Raw genomic sequence first — 15,871 nt, forward strand, 5'->3', positions numbered from 1 at the left:
CCACGACACTGAGAGCCCAGCCTGGCGCATCCAGGCAGCTGTAAGCAGTTAGCTGTGACTCGAGCGGTGGTGTGGTTGAGGCCCAGGGAGATGAGGAGGCTGTAGTGAGTTTCTGACCTTGTTCCCCTCCACCCTCCCCTGCCAGGTGGAAATGCTGGAGAGGAAGTATGGGGGCTCCTTCCTGAGCCGCAGGGCTGCCAGGACCATCCAGACGGCCTTCCGTCAGTACCGCATGAACAAGAACTTTGAGCGGCTCCGCAGCTCAGCTTCAGAGAGCCGCATGTCCCGCCGCATCATCCTTTCCAACATGCGGATGCAGTTCTCCTTTGAGGAATATGAGAAGGCACAGAACCCCGCGTACTTCGAGGGCAAGCCTGCCTCGCTGGACGAGGGTGCCATGGCTGGTGCCCGGAGCCACCGGCTTGAACGGGGGCTCCCATATGGAGGCTCCTGTGGAGGGGGCATCGATGGTGGGGGAAGCTCCGTCACCACATCTGGAGAGTTTTCTAATGACATCACAGAGCTTGAGGACTCCTTCTCCAAACAGGTCAGCATCCCTGAAAAGAGCCTTTCCTCCCCATCCCTGTGCTCTGGCTACTCCTACGCCTTTTAACCTGTACTTCAAACCGAAAGAAGTTGCCCAACAAGCTTTTGATAACAACGAATAGCTACCTTCTGCGTAGGGACTGTGAGAATAATGAGAAAGGATTGGCAAGAGAAAAATTATATCGTTTAAACAAGCAAGTTAAAAATCTGGGTGTCTAGAACACATAAGAAAATTAAAGTTCTCACTCTTTGGAACGTGAGCCACTATCAGATAAAGGCCTAACAGGTGATGAGCTCCTACCCTGTACCAGGTGCTGTATATGCCTCATAATGACCTTCCAGACCGGTGTTGTTATCCTGGTTTTACAGGGGAGGAGACTGAGGCTCTGTGGCCCTGAGAGGTGAAGTGACTTCCAAACTGGATTGGAACTCAGCTCTGACTGGTTCCAAAGGTTTCCCTTATACCATACGACCATGGACCAGGCTCTGTGCTGGGCGCCATGTGGGAGACAGATGAACCGGCCAGGGTTCTTTTTCTCAAGGATCTCCCCAAGCCAGTAGGAAATAGCAGACACATGTGCACAGGACTGTCTCCTGAAAGAATGTGCTCAGAGCCATGAGAAGGGATCACATGGGAACCCAGAGGAGGGAGAGGAAACTTTCTTCTGGGAGGACCAGGCAGGCTTCTTTGAGGAAACAGCACTGGACCTGGGCCTTAGCAGACAGTTAAGAGTTAGCAAGTTAGAGATGGTCGGGAGGGTGTTGCTTGCATAGGCATTGCATCAGCAAAAGCAGGAAAGGGTGGGAATGTAACCGGCAGTGATAGTGGTAGGAGATCACTCTAGGCTTGTGGTGTGTCAGCATAGCTGATCAGCTGCAAATCCCAGTTTTGCTATTTCCGAGCTATGTGACCTTGGGCAAACTGTTTAACCCCACTGAAACATGATCAATAAAACGGAGATAAGACCTTCTTTTTAGAGCTGTTTGGAAGGTTCACTTCAGCTAGGTAGTATATCTGAAAGCACGTAGTACATGGTAGCTGCTAAGTACATGTTAGTTTCCTTCCTAAAACCAAAGAGGTATTTGGCAGAAATTGTTGAATGACTGAATAAAAGAAAGTTTATAAGAGAAGAAATTATTCTGCTCTAACCTCTGTGATCTGGCCCTGCCATAAACCTGGGCATGCTTCCATCTAAATCAGTCATTTATTCATTCATACAACACATTTAATGGAACATCTCTTCTGTGTCAAGCAATGTGTGTCGAGCTGAGCTAAAAAGAGAGAAACCTGGCCTGGACCCATCCCTCAAGGGGGTAATGGAGCATTGGGCTCACAATCCAGCCTGGGCCCAACTCTCAGTGCTATTCAAATCTGATGGGGAAGTGTATTCATTATCTATTGCTGCATAACAAATGACCCCAAAATTTAGCAGCTTAAAACTGAATGTAAAGACGTAGCTTAAACAACAAATAGTTTTTGAGGGCCAGGAATCTCAGAGTGGCTTGACTGGCTGTTCCGGTTCAGGGTCTCTCATGAAGCTGTGATCAAGCTGTAGGGCAGGACTGTAGTCTCTGAAGTCTTGACTGGGGCTGATGGGTCTGCTTCCAAGCTCACTTTCTTGGCTGTTGGCAGGAGGATTCAGGGCCTTACCACGTGGGCCTCTCTATAGGACTGCTCACGGTGTGGCTTTCCCCAGAGTGAGGGGTCTAAGAGAGGGAGCACAAGTGAGCGAGAGTGCTCAGGATGGAAGCTGCAGTCTTTCATAACCTAATCTCAGAAGTGACATCCCATCACTGCTGCCGGATGCTGTCAGTCCCATAGACCAACCCTGGGATACTATGGTACACGAGGGTGTGAATACCAGGAGGCAGGGATCATTAGGGGCCAGTTTGGAGGCTGAAAACCATAGGCAGAGTTACCAGCCATGGTCCAGATTCTCGAGGCTAAATATTATGGATTTCCTAAGAGAGAACCAGACAGAGGGCTCTGGGAGCCCAGAGGCAGCTGGGATTTTGGTTTACCCTAAGGGAAGGCAGAGGCAGGAATGTGGCTTGGATCAGGGAGGAGGTGGCATTTGGCTTGGGTCTACATGGACATGAAGGAGGTATTGGGATATCTGAGAAGGGAACTTGTGGGCATTAGTTCCAGCTCCTGTGAGCTCACAGTGGCTCCCTGGGAGTTATTTTATATGCTGCAGAGAATCTGTGGAGGTCGGGGAGGGGAAGCCCTTTTTTTGGCTGCCCCACCAGGAAGATTCCCCCCTTTTTCTTTCCCTCCCTCCCTCATTCCCACCCTTCCACCATCCCACCATCCTTCATCTTTCCTCCCTTTCCCTCCTCCCCTTTTCTCCCATACAGGTAAAGTCTCTGGCTGAATCCATTGACGAGGCCTTGAACTGCCACCCATCGGGGCCCATGTCTGAGGAGCCAGGGTCAGCCCAGCTGGAGAAGCGAGAGTCAAAGGAACAGCAAGAGGACAGCTCGGCCACATCCTTCAGTGACCTTCCCCTCTACTTGGATGACCCAGTTCCCCCGCCATCCCCTGAGCGACTGCCCAGCACAGAGCCCCCACCCCAGGGCCGGCCTGAGTTCTGGGCACCCGCCCCTCTCCCACCAGTTCCTCCGCCAGTGCCACCAGGGACCCGGGAAGATGGTAGCCGTGAGGAAGGCACTCGCAGGGGTCCTGGGTGCTTGGAATGCCGGGATTTCCGGCTGCGAGCTGCCCACCTTCCCCTGCTTACTATTGAGCCTCCTAGTGACAGCTCCGTGGACCTGAGTGACCGCTCAGATCGCGGCTCTGTCCACCGTCAGCTCGTGTATGAGGCTGATGGCTGCAGCCCCCATGGGACCCTGAAGCACAAGGGGCCACCAGGCAGGGCCCCGATCCCACACCGCCACTACCCAGCCCCGGAGGGCCCAGCCCCAGCCCCGCCAGGGCCCCTGCCACCAGCCCCCAACAGTGGCACTGGGCCCAGTGGTGTGGCTGGGGGTCGGAGGTTGGGGAAGTGCGAGGCAGCAGGCGAGAACTCTGATGGTGGAGATAATGAGAGCCTTGAGAGCTCCAGCAATTCCAACGAGACCATCAACTGCAGCTCTGGCTCCTCTTCGCGGGACAGCCTGAGGGAGCCTCCAGCCACCGGCCTGTGCAAGCAGACTTACCAGCGGGAGACCAGGCACAGCTGGGACTCGCCAGCCTTCAACAATGACGTGGTGCAGAGGCGGCACTACCGAATCGGCCTCAACCTCTTCAATAAGTACGTGCTCCCGTTCCCACTCCCTCACCCCTTCCTACCCTGCTGCGGACACTTTGACCCCTGGAGGCAGTGATCCTGCTGCCACTATCCTCTCATTTTGTGGATGGTGTTTCTCTTCAGCTGTTCAGGGAAAAGAATTGGCAATAGGCTGACAATAGTAGAAAGCTGCCCCCACCCCCATGAGAGGCAGTTCTGGTCCTAGTTCTGCTTCTGGCTGGCTGTGTCATCTTGGGTGAGATGCTTCCCTCTCTGGGCCCTAGTTCTCTGTCTATAGGATGGATTCTGAACTTTGGGTTGCCCACCTTCCATTTTTGGTAGGGAAGCGATGTGGTGTATAAAGAACCCTGTTCTCAGAAACGGGAGACTTGGGCCAGACTCACTGGGTAGCCCTGGGCAAGGTGTGTCCCTTCCTTGGGCTTCAGTGTTTCTATCTATTAACTAGCAGGGTGTGGATATTTGAGGTGTTGGGGGCAGGGTGCTGTGTTGGACTAGTCAGTGACCAGGACCGAGCTCTTTCTAGGTACCTGGTCTTGTGCCAGGTGCTTAGCAATGGAATGGGAGTGTGACGTTTGATTAGAAAATAATTAGAAAACAAATGCTTAACATCTTCATAGCCTATGAGACACGGCCTTCTATATTTAGTTCTCAGGATAACTCAGGAAGGTTGGCAGTCGTGTCCCTATTTTATAGAGAAGGAACTGAGGCTTGGAGAAGTAAAGGGAATTGTCCCAAGTCATGCGTAGTAAGTGATGGATCTGAGACTCCTGTGGCACCAAAGTCTTCCAAATTCTAGCCTCGTAGGACCCTAAGGCTCTGGGGTTCTGAATATGGGATAGCTCAGACCCAGATATGGCCTAGTGGAAAATGGGGAGCAGCTTGTCTATAGAAACACTCACAGAGGCTGGGTGATACCTGTCTGAGTGGGATGTGGGATGAGGACAAAGTAATCTTTTCACTTCTCTCCTACTCTGAGGGTCTGTGACTCAGGGAGAAGGACTTAGCCTGGAACTCAGGCTTTCTCCCAGGACTCCTCAGTGCCTGTGAGGAATATCAAAGGTCCTGGCACACAGCAGGCTCTCATTAGATCTTAATTTTCTTTCAATTGTAGTGTGGCTCCAGTGCAGGAGGAAGTTGGGTTGAGGATACCTTGGAATTTTGAAGCACTGTGAAATGGGAAACTGTCTTCTTCTCCTTGGTCCTCAGTTTTCTCACCTGTACCATGAAGGGAGTGGACCAAGTTATATATTCGATTTCCTTAGTTCTCTGAGGACACGGTTGGGCCCAAAATTAGTTCAAGAAATGGGACGGGGGCAGAGTTCCAGGAGGACAGTCATCTCATCTACCTCCCCTCTTTCTGCAGGAAGCCAGAGAAGGGTATCCAGTATCTGATCGAGCGGGGCTTCCTGTCAGACACGCCGGTGGGAGTGGCTCACTTCATCCTGGAACGGAAAGGCCTGAGCCGACAGATGATAGGGGAATTCCTAGGGAACCGGCAGAAGCAGTTCAACAGAGATGTGTTGGAGTGAGGACCCCAGGCTGGGGCAGACTGGGCCAGGGGTTCCTGGAAAAGGAGGGCAGGAGGGAGATAAACTTTGCAAAACAGGATGAATAGACCTTCCTGCTCCCATACCTCTCTGCCGCAAAGAGATCTGATCTCTCTTGGAACTAGTCCTAAAGTCTTCTGGGTGGCCCCAGGCAAGGCATGCTTGTCCTTTGGCCTGCTTTGAGCCTCAGTTTTCCCATCCCTGATATGAGTGGGTTGACGGAACAGACCATTAGTAACCATGTGTCTGGCCTGGACTTTTTGGGATGGATTCCATTTCAGACGTTCTATCCTCATAAGTACTTGCTTAGGCCACAGGTCCAGATTTTGGAAGTCTATCAGTGGGGGTGTTGGTTCATTGGAGCAGGTCAGGGTGGGTCAGGGGTTTTCTGCAGGGAAATTGAGAGTTCACACACCCTTCTCTGCTCCTCAGCTGTGTGGTGGATGAGATGGATTTCTCCTCCATGGATTTGGATGATGCACTCCGGAAGTTCCAATCCCATATCCGGGTTCAGGGTGAGGCCCAGAAAGTGGAACGACTCATCGAAGCCTTCAGGTGTGCCCACTTCCCACTCCTGAAGCTGCCCTTCCCTACTTTGGGGGGCAGTGTAGGATGTGTCTACAAATCACCTCTCTGAGCATTATACTTTCTTAACCAGAAAATGGAAGTTATAAATCCTATCTTGCAAGGCAGTTGTGAGGATCAGAGGTAATGTGCCTAAAGTATCCAGCTCAGCATCTGGGACGTGGGCATCCAACAAGTGACAACAGCATCAGCAACAACAGCTTATATTCACTGAGCTGATACTGTGCTCGCCAGATATTGGGTGCTGAGCTGGACACTTTACATGATTATTTCAGTGAATACTCACAACGACCTGGTGAGGTAGGTGCTTCTCTTATTATTCCCATTTTGCAGATGAGAAATAGGAAGTTTAGAGAAGGTAAGTAACAAGCCCAGAGTCATGTGGTGAATAAGCAGTGGAACCAGTATTTGAACTCGTGTGTCTGACTCCATGACCCATGCCCTTAACTATTATCTTCCTCTGCGAATGCTTCGGGGATCAGGCATCAGACCTGGGTATAAACCCTGGCTCCACCACTTTGAGGTATTTAGAGGAGAAACAGAAGAGTTACTGAGAGCTTGTTTCCCAACATGGGAGAAGGATTTGCTTTGTAGTCAGAAAGATCTGCATTTTCATCCTGGTTTCACCATTTATCAGCTCTGTTGCCTTGGGCAAGTTACCTTACCTCTTCGGACCTCAGTCACTTCATCTGTAAAATGGGGCTGCTACTAGCTACCTTGCAGGACTGTGATAGGATTACATGAGATAATGTACATAAATCCCCTGGCAAAACTCCATGAAAGGTAGCGGTTGTGATTTTTACATGCTAGTCTTGAGGAAACTCTGAAGAAAGACGAGAGACCCAAAGGGTTTGGGAGTATGTCTTGGAGGAAGGAGTTGGTGGTGCCAGATGGGAGGATAGTGGGTAGGTGGAGGTTACTGGTGCCTGACCCTGGCCCTGACCCCTCCTGTCCTGCAGCCAGCGGTACTGTGTGTGTAACCCAGCTCTTGTGCGCCAGTTCCGGAATCCAGACACCATTTTCATCCTTGCTTTTGCCATCATCCTCCTCAATACCGACATGTACAGTCCCAGCGTCAAGGCTGAACGCAAGATGAAACTAGATGACTTCATCAAGAACCTGAGAGGTGACCCCAGACCTCCCCATCAGCTTTCCCTATCTTTTACCTGGGAAGGGAAAGTGGGCTGGGTGGCAGGGGTGGGGAAGGAAGAGGGAGATCACATCTCCTCCCTGGAAATTAACCTGAATTTCTGCCAAGGCTGGATGTGCCCACAGCATTTACTTGTTAATTCACTCAAATAGTCATTTGTCCATCCATTCATTCCCACACTGAATACTGACTGATTAGGAGGTCCTGAACAGGAGGTACAAGCCCTGGCTCTTACGGAACTTACACTGATTCACTCACATGTCTGTTTACTCATCACTCCCTCTTTCCCTCCCTTGTTTATTTATGCCCATAAAGGCTCGTTTATTTTAGGTACCCTTTCCTCCACTTATGCATTCATTTATTCACTCCACCAACCAGCCAGGCAGTTGACACTGGGTGCCTCATGTGTCCCAGTCCCTGTGGTGGGCGCTAAGGACTGGGGAGGAGCATCTGCCACAGTCCCTGCCCTAAGAGGGCTCCCGGTTTGTGGGAGAGATACCCAGCACAAGGCAGGAAGTGAACTGTGATGTCAGGCCAAAAGTACAGTCAGAGCTCAGGGGAGAGAGAGCCTACCTCCAACATGCTTCCTGGAGGAAGCAGTATTTTCATTTTCAGGTGGTTCTTGAAGGCACAGATAATGTGATGGAACAGTGATAGAGGAGGCTTACCTAGCAGTAAGAATAACAAAGGCACAGAGGTAGGAAAACGTTAAGTTGTTTGGAGAACAATCAAGAGGGGGTGGACAATCCAGTTGGTAAGGTCAGTTGGAAGCAGTATCCAGCAGCCTTGAGTGCCAGATGAAAGGTGTCACCTTCACCTTTTTTCTCAGTTTATTGTATCGATGTCAAGCCCTGCCTCTCACCAAAGAGCAGCCTACTAAAAATGGCACAGATGTTAGGATTATTTAGACAGAAATGAAAGAGGGAAGTATAATTGAGGAAAAACAAACAGACAAGACAAATTTGCTGACTGTCGCGGTTTGCACAGTTGGGCTCTGAGCTCTCTGGCAGCTGAGGTAAAAAGGCGGTGTGATGAAGGCTGTTCCTTTAGCACCTGGTGTCCAAGGAGGAGGTGTGGCATTTCCAAAGGAGAAAACATTTTCTTTAGCGGAAGGTTTAGAGAGAAGAGTGAGTGGGTTTCGCTCAGCAGACAATCAGAAGGATGGTAGACTTGAGAGGAGGGAATTAGACAGATCAGAGGCCATCTGGAGCTGTCTCCCAGAATCTTGCCATTAGTCGTTCGTTCGTTCCTTCATTCATTTCATCCATTCTCCCTTCCCCTCTCGCTGTCTCTCTCTCTAGCTCTCTCTCTTTCTCTCTTTCTCTTTGTGTGTGTGTGTGTGTATGTATATGTGTGTATATGTATACATATATACATATACATATTTTATATATGTATGTATATGTGTATATATTTCCCCCTCCAATTATTAAATAAATAAGCAAACAAACAAATGAAATAAATACCTGCTCATTCTGGAAATTTTAGAAATATAGAAAGTTATTAAAAATTTTAACCATCCAAAATTCTGCCCCCTGGAGGCAACCATGGTTGATATTTTGGTGTATTCTAGTCTTTTTTTCCTGTGCATATGTAACTTTTTCTACAGTTAAGATCAGGCTGTACATGCAATTTATTATCTTGCTCTTTTCACTTAACTTGCTACAGGAATTTTCTCATGCTTTTTTGATAAACATCAAATTTTTAATAGCTGTAAATTATTTTATGAAACAGGTATACTCAACTTTACTTAAGTATTCTGCTGTTAGAACTTAGGTTGTTTCAAATTTTTCCCATAAGTTGTACTTATACATATATCTTTGCACATATTTCTGAGTAATTCCTTAGAGTAGTTTCCTAGAAGAGGAATCACTGAATACTTAGGCTTGCCAAATTACCTTCCAAAATAGTTAACGTCAGTATATCTGCCTGCTTCCCTGAACTCTTACTAACACTGGATATTATCATTTAACATTATTTTTGCTAGTTAGAAAGGCCAAAAAAAAGTGTCTGATTGTTTTAGTCACACTGTACTCTGAGTTGTTTAGATAAAATCCCCACCTTGGGGAAGAAAGCAACTGACTATCTTGAAGGGCGCCTTTCTTGGCCCGATCCTGACCAAGGGACCGAGGGTGCCCACTCCCTCCAGTCCTGGCCATTGTTATGGCGCACGCTTGGGTGTGGGGTGTTGTGGAGAATCCCTGCCACCCACTCCCCACATGTATACTATATATTCCTGTGTATTCCCTCCACCCAGGGGTTGACAATGGTGAAGACATCCCCCGAGACCTCCTGGTGGGTATTTACCAGCGCATCCAGGGGCGTGAGCTGCGGACCAACGACGACCACGTGTCCCAGGTGCAGGCCGTGGAGCGCATGATTGTGGGCAAGAAACCGGTAAGCGCCTTGGGAGACTGCAGAAGGGACAGGGTTTGGGAGGTGAGTCCATGCCCCTTTCTGAGCCCCAGGCTCCCCTCAACTGCCTAATGGAGTGGGTGGTGATGCATTCCTCAGGGGTGGTGGGGCAGGTTGAGTGAGATGCTCTATGGGAATGCATGTGGCACATGGCAAGGCACATCATGGGTGCTGTATAAACATTAGCATCCTTCACACCTCTGGTTTTGCCTGTCCATCCCGAGTGAGCAGCCAAGATAATAATTAGCTGATGACCAAAGCCAAGAACACACTCTAGTCTTTTAGTCAACAAACATCTACAGGTGCCTTTCCACTGAGCCCAGCATTTCGATTGGCACTGGGGACACAGATATGAATAAGATGTGATCTCTGTCCTTGGAAGCACTCCCAGACCGGGTGGGGAGGTGTCAGACAAAGACACAATACCTTCACCTTATAGTTAGGTTAATTTAGGGGAGTACACGGGAGAGAGAGGTCATTTTCAGCCCAGGGAGATCAGGAATGGCTTCTTGGAAAAGAGAACCCTAGAACTGGGGTTTGGAGGAGGGATGGAATGTGGCCATAGGGAGCTGGGCAAGAAAGGCATTCCAGACACAGGGAGCTGCCGGGACAAAGATAAGCCGAGGCTTAGTTGCTTAGACTCGTGTGTCAGAGTGACAGTGATATGTACCAGAGGTGAACTTCCTCTTGCAGTTAATGTTAAGATGCCTGAAGCTGGTGGGCTGGCCTTGCGGACACCTATTTCTTCATGCCTATCTAGGTCCTGTCTCTTCCTCACCGTCGACTGGTGTGCTGCTGCCAGCTCTATGAGGTGCCAGATCCAAACCGCCCACAGAGGCTAGGGTTGCATCAGCGAGAGGTCTTCCTCTTCAACGATCTCCTTGTGGTATGAGCACTGAAGGGAGAAGGAGGGAAGGTGGTGAGCTTGGACCCCGGGTCTGGTGTGAACCATATTAACATTGGTGGGTGGAGGCTTGGCAGGTAAGGAGCTCTGCCATGTGATCTGAGTGCCTCAGCCCCTCCTTTACTTCACCATTTGGAGGATCCATTTGGAGGTAGTGGCAGCCACACGGGGGCAGAAAATGTGAGGACCAGGGCAGATGACAGGCTTACAATCTGGGAAGTGGTAGAAAAAGTCCCTGCCCACCTCAATAGCCCAGTGAGTTGGCTGGAGGAAGTGAACCTGTGACCCTGGGGTCAGTCTGAAACCTTCCGGTGGTCGGTCGACTTGAAGTGATTCTTAAAACCGAGCCCATCACCAGTGTAGACGTGTGTCTTTTAGAACTAGGACTCTTAGGACTCTGCAGGTGGGAAGGGAAGTTCAGGGTCTCCTGTCCAACCTCTTACCCCACGCAGGAGCCAGCTTCCTGCATGGCCCTCTGTTTGCATGAGTGCAGGCACAGAAGGCTGCCTTCCTCCAAGGCAGCCAGTTTCCCATTCAGACAGCTCTGACTGCTAGAATCTGTCTCCCAGTGGGTTTCCTTCAATAATCTTCACTCAACCCTTGGGATCACAGAGAACAAGTGTTCTCCCTCTGCTCTGAGACAGCTCCTCAGGGGTTTGAGGACAGTGACCTGTCCTCCCTTGGTCTTCTGTCCATTAGAGCAGGTCTCCCAACCTCGGCACTATTGACATTTGGGGCAGATGTGGGATACTTTGTTGTGAGCGCTGTCCTGTGCATTGCAGCATGTTTAACGGCATCCCTGGTCTCTACCTACTAGGTAGCAGTAGTACTCCTCAACTAACAATGTCTCCAGACATTGATAAATGTCCTCTGAAAGGCAAAGTCACCTCTAGTTGAGCATTGCTGCTTTAGATGAAGCTCCTCCAGTGCCCTCTCTGAGCCATTATTTCCTCCTCTATGAAGTAGAGCTAATCCCTATCTCAGGGTTGTCATGGGGATGAAATAAGAGGTTAGATGCGGACTAGCCTAACCCAGAGGAGGGCCTGGCCCACGCAGGTATTGAGTAAATGTTTCACCATCCATCACGTGCTGAAACCTGTGGGTGCCCAGCCCCATGCTAGGCACTGGGTTCCCAGAGATGAAGGAGACTCGGTCCTCGTTCTCGGGAAGCTCACAGTCTGAAGGGCTAAAAAGATGCTTCGCATAACTCTGCACTGTAACCATCCTGAAATCAAATCATGTGCTTTTAAACACCATTGGCAGGTGGTCTGAGGTGTTTACAACTTATATTAGCTCAGTCCAGAGTGCCCAAGTACTTGACAAAGACCTTGGGTTGTTGAGAAGAAGACTTGTTAGCTCTATACATTGCTTTATTGAAGATTGCTAATGTGCCCCGGGTCTGGTCCAGGTGGGCAAGATACGTGGAAACCAGACTCCTCTTGGCGCTCCCAGTCCAGCAATCACACACTCAGAGTACTCTCCTAAAGCCTAGCAGTGAAAGGCACTGAACCAGCACTCTGGAAGCTCAGAAAGTGGCGGGAAATCTATGTGAGGTGTTAGAACAGGCTTCCTGGAGGGAGCAGCCTTCAGTTAGTTCCTGTAAAAATCGAAAGTGCCTGTTGTGCATCATCATTACATCAGGAACTTGCATTTTGCTCCCGTCTTTCCTGTTCTGCTCCACAAGCTTCAGTTCGCCCCAGCTTGTGGGTATGTGTGTTTGTGTGTATATGTCTGTTAGTGGCAGTGGGGTAGAGGGGAGGGCAGCTGCAAGCAATAGGTGCCATGTGGAAATTCCCCACCCCAAACCCTGCCTCTTGTCTTTTTCCCCACCCCTGCCGAAGGTCACCAAAATTTTCCAGAAGAAGAAGATCTTGGTGACGTACAGCTTCCGTCAGTCCTTTCCCCTCGTGGAAATGCACATGCAGCTCTTCCAGAATTCATGTGAGTCCCTTCTTGGATCCCAGCATCCCAAGAGTCTTTGCCGTGGCCCTCATGCTCATCCTTTCTCCACACCAACCTCCAGTTTTGGGACTCCTTTACAACTGGGCTAAGGTCTCCAAAGCACCTACTTGGTCCCCGGATGTAAGACAGGCCAGGGTGGAGTATGACTTGTGCCCTGGGGAGCTCATGGTCTGGCAGAGAACTGCAGCATGTATGTTTTTTGGTGGGCCAGAGGCATGGCGATCATGGTATGCATTGAAGGACTAAACCAGAGGAGCTTTGATGGGTGGCCTTCTGGGCAGCAGAAGCAATGTGAGTAGAGGTAGAGGCATGAGAAAAGGGGTTCTAGAGAGCAGCCAGAGTTCAGTCTGCCTTTACAACCCAGGGCCATGATTACCAGGAGTTTGGGGGCTTTGGAGCAAAGGGGAGCTGCTGCTGATGCTCATGCAGAGAAGAGGCTGGGTCAGAGTTGGACATTAGAAAAAAATTATTTCACATATGAGCCACCTTGCTTCAGTCCTGACGGAGGTGCCTGACCTCCCCTCTCCCCACAGATTACCAGTTTGGGATCAAGTTGCTGTCTGCAGTACCTGGCGGGGAGCGCAAAGTCCTCATCATCTTCAATGCCCCCAGCCTCCAGGACCGGCTGCGCTTCACATCGGACCTGCGAGAATCCATCGCTGAGGTGCAGGAGATGGAGAAATACCGCGTGGAGTGTGAGTAGCCCAGCCACGTCTCCTTCCCCGTCTCCTGATACAGTGCCTTGCAAACACTAAGAATCCTGTCCTCTGAGAAGCTCAGAGTTGAGGGTTAGCTTGTCCAACCTTCCTACCCTCATTCCAGGAACACTTCAGCCTCTGCTTGAATAGCTTCAGTGACAAGGGGCTCATTAACCTCTCAGCCTCAGATTCTTACTCCAAGCCCTAATTATGAGCCAACTCTTCCTTCTATTGAAAGGCAGCAGGGAAAAGAATCAGGGTATTGGAGGTAGGACTCTAGGTTCAGATGCCAGGTATGCTACTTATTATCTGGGTAAACTGGGGCAAGGTGCCTGACTCTCTGAGCCCCAATTTCTTCATACATGAAATCGGGGTGGTGAAATCTCCTTCACAGAGTTGTGGAGATTCAATGAGATAAGGTGGAATGTGTGTCCTACATGTTCGTAGGACATGAGTGTTGAACATCCTAGGTGTCCGACAAATGTCAGCCCCCATCCCAGCCTCTCCTTTCCTCTCCCCACATTGTAGTTCCCGAGCTGAGTCCTGGTGACCCATTCCCCCAGCCTCCAGGGGCCATATCAAGTCATTTTGATCATATATGATGGAAAATAGTGATTACATCTCATTCCTCCCAATGCCCTCTAAGTTTTCTCTTCTCCAGGCTAAGCAGTCACAGTTAAGTAACATGGTGTTAAGGAGAAAGAGGCAGGCAGAGAAAGACAGAGACAGAGACAGAGGCGGCGGACAGCTCCTCGGTGAGGCCTTCACAGTTCCAGGATCTGCTGTGCTCCTCAGCAAGGCAGGGTCACTCATTCAGCTCACCAGATCCTTGAGACCCTGGGGGCATTCAGAGAGAGGGTGAGCATGCCAGGCTGAGGGGAGGGTGATAGACAGAAGTCTCCGTGACCTCCGCAAGGAGGCAGGAGTGTAAGGCTGAGAGTATGGGCTCTGTACTCAGGCAGACCTGCTTCCAGAATGTCGCCTCCCCCACTTCCAGCTGTATGACCCTGGGCAATCTCTGTGACTTCTTGGATCCTCAGTTTCTTCCTCTGAAAACTGGCTACTAATACTTACCTCTGAACTGGTGTAAGGATTGAGAGAGATCGAGTACGCATAGCACCCAGCATACTGCTGGCACATGATAGATGATTTGATTCCCTTTGGTTTCCTGCTCCTGTCCTTCCAGGAGCCCTCTGCTCTGGAACAAGGTATCTGAGAATGGAGAGGGCTCTGGAGTGAGTGCCCTTCACCATAGGCTCGAAGGGCCTTTCTGCCCCTCCTGGGAACAAAGCAGCCAATGTAAAGCTCAGTTTTGAAAGGTAGGGGTGGTCTGGGAGACCAGGCAGGGAAGGGGAGAGGAGCCGGAGCAGCAGACACTGAGAGGGACAAGGGGAGACTGAGCCAGAGGAGATGGCACGAGACGGGCTGGGCGCCGCAGTGCTTAGGAGATGTAGCTGAGGTTTGGCTGTCCAGGGGGTGAAGCAAGAGGCCTGAGGACAGAGCAGGTGAGGAGGGGGAAGGCCCACGGAGGGCTGGGGTCAGTCAGGTGGCCTCTCGCTCCTGTCCCTGACCTTCGCTCCCTGTCTCCCCACCTGCCACCCAGCGGAGCTGGAGAAGCAGAAAGGTATGATGCGGCCTAACGCCTCACAGCCCGGAGGGGCCAAGGACTCGGTGAACGGCACGCTGGCCCGAAGCAGCCTGGAGGACACGTATGGGGCAGGCGATGGGCTCAAACGGGGAGCGCTCAGCAGTTCCCTGCGAGACCTCTCTGATGCAGGCAAGTCTCCCGGGGCCCCTGCCCAGGCTGGGGAGCCGTGGGACCGGGTGTCCTCTTCGCCTCCTATCACTGACTGCCAGCCTTCCTTGCACCCGCCACACGTGCACGCACCCTGCCTTCATCCAGAGCCCTGGGTGCCGCGCCGCAGGGGGCCTGGGAGCCGGGTCAGAACAGGCGGAGCCCAGGGTTTGGGCCAGGGAGCGCGAATGGGGCCACGGTCTTAGCCCCGCTCTCTCGCCGCTCCACCTCTCCTCTCTTTCCTCTTCTGTCTGTCCAGCACCACCTCTCCTCCTCCTCCATCTTTTCCTCCTCTCGCTCCTCCTCCTCCACCTCTCCTCCTCCCCACCTCCCCCTCTTCAGCAGGGGAAAGGGAATAGGGGTGTCTGTCCCCGGGAGGGGCCCAGACCTGGTGCCCAGCTCTGGAGCCCAGCAGGGTGGGGAGGGGGGGTTGCTGCTCTGACGCTGGGCTCCTTGCTTGTGGGTGCAGGGAAGCGGGGGCGGCGTAACAGCGTGGGATCGCTGGACAGCACCATCGAAGTAAGTGCCAGCTCCTGCCCCACTTGTCCTCTGCATGAGCCCTGCCCCGCCGCCCGCGGAGCCCCAGAAGAGGAGGGGACCTGTTGCTTCCCCCTCTTCCCTGCCGGGAACCCTGCGGCTACCTCTCCCAGCCGACCACTCTCTCAATCTGTCCTCAACTCTGTCTGTCCTCACTCCGCCTGTCTCTCAGTCTATCTTCCACTCTCCCAAGCCCCGTCTCAACCCCAGGGCCGACTCCAAGTAGTGATGCCCTTGGAGTTGGGCCCAGAGAAGCTCTTACCTCCAAGTCCTGCTCTTTGACCCTGAGCAAGTCACTCTGTCTCTCTGGGCCTAACATGCTCCCTGTCTGCAAAATGGGGATGAGGAGGAGGTACTGCTAACTCTTCCTCTCCCAGCTGAGGCTCAGATGAGATAGTGGATGTGACAGCAGAGCTCTGCAAGCTGGGGGTGCTCCATGTACAAGTACAGGACTGTGACTTGGTTTTCATTTTGCCTTGGG

At 51.4% G+C, this 15,871-nt stretch overlaps 1 protein-coding gene across 1 annotated transcript in view; it reads left to right on the forward strand.

Annotated features, from left to right (window-relative positions):
* IQSEC2 (IQ motif and Sec7 domain ArfGEF 2) overlaps positions 1-15,871 on the forward strand; it is a 19,586-nt gene that overhangs the window by 2,205 nt on the left and 1,510 nt on the right. Inside the window, exons 3-13 of the mRNA XM_024739483.1 lie at positions 146-547; positions 2,905-3,800; positions 5,161-5,322; positions 5,777-5,899; positions 6,889-7,055; positions 9,337-9,476; positions 10,255-10,380; positions 12,240-12,339; positions 12,894-13,055; positions 14,662-14,835; positions 15,323-15,372. Of these exons, the coding sequence (XP_024595251.1) occupies positions 146-547; positions 2,905-3,800; positions 5,161-5,322; positions 5,777-5,899; positions 6,889-7,055; positions 9,337-9,476; positions 10,255-10,380; positions 12,240-12,339; positions 12,894-13,055; positions 14,662-14,835; positions 15,323-15,372 (2,502 nt within the window). The remainder of the gene's footprint in view (positions 1-145; positions 548-2,904; positions 3,801-5,160; positions 5,323-5,776; positions 5,900-6,888; positions 7,056-9,336; positions 9,477-10,254; positions 10,381-12,239; positions 12,340-12,893; positions 13,056-14,661; positions 14,836-15,322; positions 15,373-15,871) is intronic.

The sequence above is a fragment of the Neophocaena asiaeorientalis genome, unplaced genomic scaffold (assembly GCF_003031525.2).
Source record: "Neophocaena asiaeorientalis asiaeorientalis breed wild unplaced genomic scaffold, Neophocaena_asiaeorientalis_V1.1 scaffold822, whole genome shotgun sequence".
In the NCBI taxonomy this organism is placed as follows: Eukaryota; Metazoa; Chordata; class Mammalia; order Artiodactyla; family Phocoenidae; genus Neophocaena; species Neophocaena asiaeorientalis.